This window comes from Mustela erminea, chromosome 4, assembly GCF_009829155.1.
Source record: "Mustela erminea isolate mMusErm1 chromosome 4, mMusErm1.Pri, whole genome shotgun sequence".
Taxonomy (NCBI): Eukaryota; Metazoa; Chordata; class Mammalia; order Carnivora; family Mustelidae; genus Mustela; species Mustela erminea.
In genome coordinates, this window is record NC_045617.1 from 150,450,310 (window position 1) to 150,461,559 (window position 11,250).

General features: G+C 38.4%; 1 protein-coding gene across 1 annotated transcript; it reads left to right on the forward strand.

Annotated features, from left to right (window-relative positions):
• Window positions 1-297: 297 nt before the first annotated feature.
• On the forward strand, window positions 298-1,287 carry LOC116589468 (olfactory receptor 2W1). The gene has a single exon (XM_032341403.1). It carries the CDS (start codon window positions 298-300, stop codon window positions 1,285-1,287), a length of 990 nt encoding a protein of 329 aa, XP_032197294.1.
• Window positions 1,288-11,250: the final 9,963 nt, after the last annotated feature.

Genomic DNA, 11,250 nt, shown 5'->3' on the forward strand with positions numbered 1-11,250 from the left:
TTAAATGTGAGAAATTTCAGAGCTTGAGTTTAAGAGTAACCTTGCCAAGCTCACATAGATAAAAATATATGAAGTATCACTATAAAAGGATCTACAACAAAGACCAGATTACTTGACTCTAATGTCTACTGTATTTACCCATTATTTTTAAGTATTAACATATATTATTTCCCTTTTAAAATTCTGTATTTATATAGATTGTATTGGCAAATTTTTTCTGCTCCTCTTCCTCTTCCTCCCCATCCTCCTTCACCTACCTCTACTCTTCTCTTTCTAGGACTTGGTCACTGAGAGACTATGGACCAAAACAATTACACTTCTCTTCACAGTTTTGTTCTGCTTGGTTTCTCTGACCATCCCAAACTGGAGATGGTCCTATCAGGAGTTGTCACTATCTTCTATTTCATTACATGGGTGGGTAACACAGCCATCATCCTTGCATCTCTGCTGGATCCCCATCTTCAAACTCCAATGTATTTTTTCCTTAGGAATTTATCTTTCCTGGATCTGTGCTTCACAACTAGCATCGTCCCTCAAATGCTGGTTAACTTGTGGGGACCTCACAAGACCATCAGCTATGTGGGCTGTGTCACTCAACTCTATGTTTATATGTGGTTGGGGTCCTCTGAGTGTCTCCTCCTCGCTGTTATGTCCTATGATCGTTTCATAGCTATATGTAAGCCCTTGCATTACTTGGTAATCATGAATCCACATTTCTGTCTCAAGATGGTAATCACAGTCTGGAGCATTAGTTTGGCCAACTCTGTAGTCTTATGTACACTCACCCTGAATTTACCTCGATGTGGAAACAATCTTCTGGATCATTTCTTGTGTGAGTTGCCAGCTATGGTCAAAATAGCTTGTATAGACACCACAGCAGTTGAAATGTCTGTTTTTGCTTTAGGCATTGTCATTGTCCTTACACCCCTCAGCCTTATTCTTATATCCTATGGCTACATTGCCAAAGCTGTGCTCAAAATAAAGTCAAAAGCAAGCCAACAAAAAGCAATTAACACCTGTGGATCTCATCTCACTGTTGTGTCCATCTTCTATGGAACTATTATCTACATGTACTTACAGCCAGGTAACAGTGCCTCCCAAGACCAGGGCAAGTTCCTCACCCTCTTTTACACAATTATCACTCCAAGTCTCAACCCTCTTGTTTATACCCTGCGGAATAAGGACATGAAGAATGCACTGAGGAAACTCGTGAGAGTTGACCATGAATCTACAAAATTGAAGAGGAACCAGATTCATGGCAAAATATTACCCTGGATAAGGCAATGAAATATATTTTCTAATTGTCTTTATTTTTTTTCATTGAAGTGTAATTGACACAGAGTGTTACAGTAGTTTTGGGTGTACACTATAATGATTCAACAATTCTGTACATTTATCAGTGTTCAACATGATAAGGGTACTCTATATCCCCTTTATCTGTATCACCCATCAATGACCCTCCTCCTCTGTGGCAAGGACTTGTTTGTTCTCCATGTTTAAGTGTCTATTTTTTTGTTTGTCTCTTTTTTTGTTTGTTCATTTGTTTTGTTTCCTAAATTCCACATATGAGTAAACTCATATGGTATTTGTCTTTCCTGCCTGACTTAGTTCACTTAGCATTGTTCCTTCTGGATACATCCATGTTGTTGCCAATGGCAAGGTTTTGTTCTTTTTATGGCTAAGTACTTTTCCACTGTGTGTATGCATACACTGTTTTATCTATTTACGTATGAGTGGTAACCGGGTTGTTTCCTTATCATGCCTATTATAAGTAAGGCTGCAATAAATATAAGGGTTCATATGGTTTCACTTACTTGTGGAGCATAAGGAATAATGTGGGGGACATTAGGAGAAGGAAAGGAAAAGTGAATTGGGGGAAAATCAGAGGGAGAGATGAAGCATGAGAGACTGTGGACTCTAGGAAACAAATTGAGGATTTTGGAGGAAAGGGGGTAGGAGGATGGGTGAACCTGATGGTGGATATTAAGGAGGGCATGTATTGCATGGAGCACTGGGTGTGGTGCATAAACAATGAATCTTGGAACACTGAAAAAATAAAATTAAATGAAAAATAAAAACAAAGAAACAAAAGTTAGTGTTTTGTTTTTGTTTTGTTTTGTTTTGTTTTGCTTCTTTGATTTCTTTGGGTAACTCAGCAGTGGAATTACTGAATCATATGGTAATTATATATTTAATCTTTTAAGGAATCTCCATACTCTTTTCATAGTGGTGCACCAATTTGTATCTCAACCAATAGTGCAAAAAATAGTAGTTTTTTTGACATCAGCCATAGATACATTTCTCTAAATATATTTTCTCTGACAAGGGAAACAAAGGAAAAATTAAACTATTAGGACTACACCAAAATAAAAATGTTTTGCACAGCAAGGAAACCATCCACAAAACAAAACTCAACCTACTTAATGGGAAAAGATGTTTTCAAATGATATATCCAATAAGGGACTCATATCCAAAGATGTAGTGAACTTGTACAACTCAACAACAACAAAAAAACCCCCCAAAAATCCAATTTTAAAAATGGGCCAAGGATCTCAATAGACATTTTTCCAAAGAAGATACAGATGGTCAATGAGTACGTGAAAGGATGCTCACAGTCACTAATCATCAGGGAAATGCAAATTAAAAGACCAATAAGATACCACTTTTCACCTGTCAGAACGGCTAAAATCAAAAACAGAAGTAACAGGTGTTGGCAAGGATGTGGAGGAAAAGAAATCCCTCTGCACTATTGGTGTGAATCTGTCTTTATTTTCTACTGAAGCAACCAATTGTGAGACCACCAACACAACTAATAGAAAAGTTCCTGTATATGAACATTCTGTGGATGCAACAATACTGTAACCATCTTACTTAGCTCTATTATGACTCTCATCATTAGCATACCTTCAGAGAAAATAGCTCACTAGGAATTTGTAATTTTGTTTGTACTATTACACAAAGAGGATGTAAACGTAAACCTGAATACATTTAATTCATTCTAAAGACCCACAGAAACTGTTTTGATGACCTATTTTTGTATTTTCTGTGCTAATGCTTGGATCTTCAGAAATATAGACTTGAGTGAATGGATACATATACAGTATGGTTTGCATATTAAGTAATAATATACAAATCATGATCTTGTATATTAAATCTCTTGTGATGCCATACAAACTTTTATCAATATCTTGAGTAAATGTCCTTTGTTATTTATTTCTTCATTAATGTGATACAAGGAAGTGAGAAGACACAAATTAGAGGGATTAAAATGTGATCAGACCATCTTACTCATTATGTATTCATTCATGAAACATTTATTCCATGACTGTCTCAACCTCATTGGAAAAAAAAACAGTATGATTCCTTGGATATTAGTTAGGATTTGGCTTTGATCTATCTATAGATCTTAGAGTTTTATTTATTTATTTTTATTTTATTTATTTTTTTTGCTGGGGACAAGCATATATTTTTTTATTTTTTTAAATTTCTTTTCAGTGTAACAGTATTCATTGTTTTTGCAAGAATTTATGGAAATATTGAGAAATGTAGATTTGTACATTTTTATGTAGTGTAATTTCTTAAAATGAATAAATGTTTTCATTTCCATTTATCATGCCATAATACCAAGTTTTTTATGGGGAAATTTGATGACTTTTGAATTAAACTTTGACATTTTCTGTGTTGGGATACCTCTCTAAAAAACCCATTACTTAATAATTGTAATCAATCAGACGTAAAATACTGTCTCCTCTGTGGACTCTGAGAAACAAACTGAGTGTTTTGGAGGGGAAGGGAGTTGGGGGTTGGGAGAGGCTGGTGGTAGGTATTAAGGAGGGCACATATTGCATGGAGCACTGGGTGTAGTGCATAAACAATGAGTCTTGGAACACTGAAAACATAAATAAAATTTAAAAAAAATTGTCTCCTCTGTCACTTCATAATTCTCGAGACATGAAGAGGGTGAGTCACTGGATAATTTTTACTTTCCCACTCAGAACGACACAGAAATGCCTCACATAATATGTATTGAATGTGATGTAGAGTATTGCCAGTGTTCTTTCATCCACACAATACCTCCTTCACAGTTGCCTTAAACAGGAAGAGGTAGAACATCTGAACAGACAAATAACCAGGAAGGAAATTGAAGCAGTAATCAAAACCTCCCCAAAGAACAAGAGTCCAAGCAAGATGGGAGAATTCTACCAAACATTTAAAGAAGAAATGATGCCTTTTCTATTGAAGATATTTCAAAAAATAGAAACAGGAAGAAATCTTCCAAACTCATCTTACCAGCATTACCCAGATCCCGAACTAAGCAGAGACCATATCACAAAGAAGAATTACAGACCAGTATCCCCGAGGAACATGGATGCCAAGATACTCAACAATGTCCTAGCCAATAGGATCCAACAGTACCTTAAAAGAATTATTAACCATGACCAGGTGGGATTTATACCTGGATGCAAGGGTGATTCAACTTTCACAAGTCAATCAACCTGATAGAGCACATTAATAAAAGAAGAGGCAGGAATCACATGATCATCTCAATTGACTCAGAGAAAGTGTTTGAAAAATACAACATCCTTTCCTGATCAAAACTCTTCAGAATGTAGAGATAGAGGGAACATTCCTGAATATCATAAAAGCCATCTATGAAAAGCCCACATGAATATCATTCTTAATGGGGAAAAGCTACAAGCCTTTCCCTTAAGTGCAGGAACATGACAGCGATGCCGACTCTCACCACTATCGTTCAGTATAATACTAGAAGTGCTAACCTCAGCAATCAGCCAATAGCAAGAAATAAAAGGCATTCAAATTGGCAAAGAAGAAGTCAAACTCTCTCTCTTGGCAGATGACTTTATGTGGAAAACCCAAAAGACTCCACCCCCCAATTACCAGAACTCATACAGCAATTCAGCAATGTGGCAGGATACAAAATCAATGGACAGAGTCAGTGGCATTTCTGTACCCTAACAACGTAACTGTAGGAAGAGAAATTAAGGAATCCGTTCCATTTACAGTAATACCAAGAACCATGAGATATCTTGGAATAAACCTAACCAACGTGGTAAAAAATCTATACTCTAGAAACTACAGAACACTTATGAAAGAAATTGTAGGGGTGCCTGGGTGGCTCAGTGGGTTGAGCCGCTGCCTTCAGCTCGGGTCGTGATCTCAGGGTCCTGGGATCGAGTCCCGCTTCGGGCTCTCTGCTCAGCAGGGAGCCTGCTTCCTCCTCTCTCTCTGCCTGCCTCTCTGCCTACTTGTGATCTCTCTCTGTCAAATAAATGGATAAAATCTGAAAAAAAAGAAAGAAATTGTAGAAGACACAAAGAGATGGAAAACAATTCCATACTCACAGTTTGGAAGAATAAAGATTGTGAAAATGTCTATGCTGCCTAGAGCAGTCTACACTTTCAAATGCCATCCCTATAAAAATACCAATGGAATTTTTCAAAGTGCTGGAACAAACAATCGTAAAATTTGTATGGAATGAGAAAAGACCCTGAATCACCAAGGTAATGTTGAAAAAGAAAAAGCTGGGGGTATCACGTTGCCTGATTTTGAGCTTTACTACAAAGCTGTGATCCCCAAGACAGCATGGTACTGGCACAAAAGCACACACATAAACCAATGGAACAGAATAGACCAGGAATGGACCCTCATCTCCATGGACAACTAATCTTTGACAAATCAAGAAAAAATATCCAATGGAAAACAGCAGTCTCTTCAATAAATGATGACGGAAAACTGGACAGCCACATGCAGAAGAATGAAACTTGACCATTCTCTTACACCATACACAAAGATAAACTCACAATTCATGAAAGATCTCAATGTGAGACAGGATTCTATCAAAATCCTAGAGGAGAACATAGGCAGTTACCACTTGGACATTAGTCCACAGCAACTTCTTTCAAGACACGGTCGCCAAACTGTGGAAAGAACCAAGATGCCCTTCAATGGATGAATGGATAAGGAAGATGTGGTCCATATACACGATGGAGTATTATGCCTCCATCAGAAAGGATGAATACCCAACTTTTGTAGCAACATGGACGGGACTGGAAGAGATTCTGCTGAGTGAAATAAGTCAAGCAGAGAGAGTCAATAATCATATTTGTGGAGCATAACAAAAAGCATGGAGGACATGGGGAGTTATAAGGGGGTTGGGGTAAATTGGAAGGGGAGGTGAACCATGAGAGACTATGGACTCTGAAAAACAATCTGAGGGGTTTGAAGTGGCAGGGGGGTGGGAGGTCACGGTACCAGGTGGTGGGTATTATAGAGGGCACGGATTGCATGGAGCACTGGGTGTGGTGAAAAAATAATGATACTATTATGCTGAAAATAAATTAAAAAAAATTAAAAAAAAAGACATGTCTCCAAAGACAAAGGAAACAAAAGCAAGAAGGAACTTTTCAGACTCCATCAAGACAAAAATCTTCTGTACAGCAAAGGATCAACAACAATCAACAAAACTAAGAGTCAACTCATGGAATGGGAGAAGATATTTATAAATGACATTGCAGACAAGGATTTGATATCCAAGATCTGTAAAGTACTTCTCAAAGGAACACCCAAAAATAAAGAATCCAGTCAAGAAATTGGAAGGGGAGGTGAACCATGAGAGACTATGGACTCTGAAAAACAACCTGAGGGTTTTGAAGGGGCGGGGGGTGGGGGGTTGGGGGAGCCAGGTGGTGGATATTAGGGAGGGCACTGGGTGTGGTGCAAAAACAATGAATACTGTTATGCTGAAAAGAAAAAAAAATGGGCAAAAGATATGAGCAGAAAATTCTCCAGAGAAGACATAGAAATAGCTAATAGACACATGAAACATTGTTCTACATTACTAGTCATCAGGGAAATAGAAATCAAAACCACATTGAGATACCACCTTACACCAGTTAGAATGGCAAAACTTAACAAGGCAGGAAACAACAGATGTTGACAAGGATGTGGAGAAAGGGGAACCCTCTTACACTGTTGGTGGGAATGCAACCTGGTGCAGCCATTCTGGAAAACAGTATGGAGGTTCCTCAAGATGTTAAGAATAGAGCTTCCCTACATCTCAGCGATTGTACTACTAGGTATTTGCCCCAAAGATACATGCACCCCATAGCTCATAGCAGCAATGTCCACAATAGCCAAACTGTGGAAAGAACCTAGATGTCCATCAACATATGAATGGATAGAGAAGATGTGATATATGGTGGAATACTATGTAGCCATCTGAAAAATAAAATTAAAGAAAAGAAATCTTGCCATTTGTAATGACGTGGATGGAAATAGAGGGTATTATGCTAAGCAAAATAAGTCAATTAGAGAAAGACAATTATCATATCTGATATGAGGAGTTTGAGAGGCAGGGAAGGGGGTCATGGGTGGTAGGGAGGGAAAAGATGAAACAAGATGGGACCGGGGACTCTTTTAAAAAAAAATTAAATTTAAATTTAAAAAAATTTGTATTTTTTTATTAACATATAATGTATTATTAGCCCCAAGATGTTTTTCAACATTCCTTTGGCTATTTGGGGGTCTTTTCTTGTGCTATATCAATTTTAGAATTTTTTTTCCAGCTCTGTGAAAGGTGATGATGATATTTTGATAGGGATTGCTTTGAATGTGTAGGTTGCTTTGAGCAGCAAAGGAAATAGTCAACAAAACTAAAAGGTAGCTTATGGAATAGGAGAAAATATTTGCAAATGACTTATCAGGTAAAAGGCTATGGAGGAGGCAAGATGGCAGAAGTATAGGGGACCTCATTTCATCTGGTCCCTTGAATTTAGTTAGATAACTATAAATCATTCTGAACAGCCATGAATTCAACCTGAGATGTAAGAAAAGAATACCCGCAGTGCTACAAGAAGAAAAGCGATCACTTTTTGTCAGGTAGAAGGTGCAGAGAAGTGATTCTGAGGGAATATATCAGAAGATAAAGATCGGTGGAAGGGAGTCTCAGTAAACACCACTACTGGAAAGCAATAGAGCCCTGGAAGGCGAAATTGGAACACTTAGAAATCTGCTCCAGTGAAAGCTATCCCTGCTTGAAAGGTGCTCAAGTGGTGAAACAGGGCAGAATTATAGCTGGGACAGTGTGATTTTAGGATCCCTAGACTCACAGAAATAATGGGGTGCCTGAGCTGGTAGAGTTCCCAAGCATTGGAGCAGGAAAACTTGTTATGGTCAGGGAACCCAGGAGGGGGCTCTCAGCTTGGTTCACCATAAACCGTGAGCTGTGGCACAATCAGGTGACCACTCTCCGTGTGGGAACCCTGCAAAGGACAGGAATGTGGGGACCCTCCGCCTTCCCCTGAGAGGGGTGAAGCAGGTGCACATACAACCTTCGGATATCTCTCAGTGTGTCCTGCAAAAGCCAGGAAAGCAGCAACCTTCCCCCAGGAGGGTTGGAGAGGGCACAGTTTTGGGCAACTGCTCTCCATGCCAGGGCCCTAAAACATGCAGAAGCCCAGGACCCTCTGCCTTCCCCTAGGAGCATAGGTGTGGGTGTTCACTGCAGGAATCTGAAGAGTTTAGCACACACAAAAGTGAAGACTTTTTTTTTTTTTAATCCCTGGAGGTTTACTGAAGAGAGGGGACTGCAATCTTTTGGCTCTGGGGAGGGAGATTGAGGTGTGGCCTTTTTTTTTTTTTTTTTTGGATCCTCTAAGGAAGGGTGGAAAGCCTTCAGGGAACAAGAGCCACACAGAGCAACCAAAAATTGTTTACACTGAGACTGGGCCCCCTTGCGAGGGGCGGTGCAACTCCACCCAGGCAGACACCTGAGAATCAGCACAGCAGACCCCTTCCCCAGAAGAACAACTGGAAGAACAGGTGAACAGCAAGTTTACCGACCACATAGGACTGTAAAACTCCAGGGTTACAGGGAAATAGTATCTAGAATTCAAGGTTTTTTCAGTTTTAAAATTTCCATTTCTTTTTTCCCTTTTCAAGTAGTTTCTTATTTTATCAGCTCTTTATTATTTTTTCTGCCCCACCCTCCTTGAGACATCCCCTGTTTTTTTTTAATTTAAATTAAATTAGCCAAGGTATAAGCTCTTTATTTTTAAGTCTTTTTTCAACTAATATCTTTTACATTTACATTTTATAGATATATTCTTCGTGTTTGGCTTCCTTTGACTCTATTCAATTTTACTTTATTTATTTTATTTTATTTTATTTAAAGATTTTATTTATTTATTTGAGAGAGAGAGACAGTGAAAGAGAGCATGAGCGAGGAGAAGGTCAGAGGGAGAAGCAGACTCCCCATGGAGCTGGGAGCCCGATGTGGGACTCGATCCCGGGACTCTGGGATATGACCTGTGTCCAACCAACTGAGCCACCCAGGCGTCCCTATTCAATTTTATTTTTGTACAAATATAACTTCTGCTTTCTTTACAATTTTGGGATTTAGTGTCTTCTAAAACACAGACCAAAAATACACTCAGCGCCAAGTGGATCACCCTGTTTTGTCCATCCTGTGAGATTATACTCTCTCTTCTCCTTGCCCCCCTCTTATTATTTCCCTTTTTTCTTTTTCTTCTTTTCTTTTCTAGTTTCTGACCTCTTTGACTTGTCTAGTGTGCATTTTGCTTGGGTTGTGGTTGATATTTTTGATAGTGCTCACTCATTCATCCACTCTTCTCTGGAAAAAATGACTAGAAGGAGGAATTCACAACAAAGGAAAGAACAAGAGGTAATAATCTCTGTCACAGATCTAATCTATATGAGTATAAGTAAAATTTCAGAGCTGGAATTTAGGATAACAATTACAAACATACTAGCTGGGCTTGAAAAAAGATAAAAGACACTGGAGAATCTCTTAGTGCAGGAATGAGATCTAATAAGGCCAAATTTAAAATGTTTTACCTGAGATGCAGGTTAAATTGGATGCTCTAAAGGCTAGGCTAAATGAGGCAGAGTAAGTGACACAGAACACAAGTTGATAAGAAAGAAGCTGAGGAAAAGAGACAAAAGCAACTTATGGACCATGAGGAGAGACTTTGAGAGATCATTGATGCCATGAAATGAAACAATATCAGAATTATTGGGGTCCCAGAGGTAGAGGAAAGAAGGTATATTTTAATAAATCGTAGCTGAGTATGTCCCTAATCTAGGAAAGAAAACAGGCATTCATGTCCAAGAGAGGACCCCTCCCAAAATCAATAAAAATAGATCAACACCCTGATGTATAGTCATGAACTTGCAAATTTCAGAGTTAAAGAGAAAATCCTGAGCAGCCTAAGACAAAAACTCCCTAACCTACATGAGCAAGAACATTAGACGGGTATTAGGCTTATGCACAGAGGCCTGACAAGCCAGGATGTGCTGGCATGATATGTTCATGACACTAAATGAGAAAAAAATGTAGCCAAGAATACTTTATTTATCAAGGCTGTGATTCTGAATGAAGGAGAGATAAGGACCTTGCAGGACAGACAAAAACTGAAAATATGTGACCACCAAGCCAGACCTGCAAAAAATATTAAGGGGGATTCTGTAAGTGAAGAGAGACCCCTAGAGAAATATAGAGCAGAAATGAGCAGAAACAATCTAAAGAAACAGGGACACTTTAATGGCATTAAATTCATATCTTTCAATAGTTACTCTGAATGGAAATGGGCCAAATGCTCCAATCAAAAGACATAGGGTATCAGATTGGCTAAAAAGCAAGACCCATCCATATTCTTTCTACAGGAGACTCACTTTACACCTAAAGATATATCCAGACTGAAAGTGAGGTGGTGGAGAACAATTATCAGGCAAATGGGCCTCAAAAGAGAGCTGGGGGAGCAATGCTCATATCAGACAAATTAGATTTTAAATCAAAGACTGTAGTAAGTGATGAAGAGGGATGCTATATCATACTTAAAGTGCCTACCCAACAAGAAGATCTAATAATTATAAATATGCTCCTAGTTTGGGAGCATCCAACTATATCAAATGATTAGTAACCAAAATGAAGAAATACATTGATAATAATACATTAATAGTAGGAGACTTCAACACTCACTCACAGCAGTGTACGGATCATCTAAGCAGAAGATCAACAAAGAAACAAGGTTTTTAATGACACACTGGACCAGATGGACTTCATCTCTTATATACAAAGCATTCCATCCTAAAGCAACAAAATACACATTCTTCTCTAGTGCATATGGAACATTCTCTGGAATAGATCATGTACTGTGTCACAAATCAGGTTTCAACCAATACCAAAAGATCGAGATTATTGCCTATGTA

Coding starts and splice junctions, on each gene's coding strand:
- LOC116589468 (XM_032341403.1), top strand. CDS start 298: ATGGACCAAAACAATTACACTTCTCTTCACAGTTTTGTTCTGCTTGGT.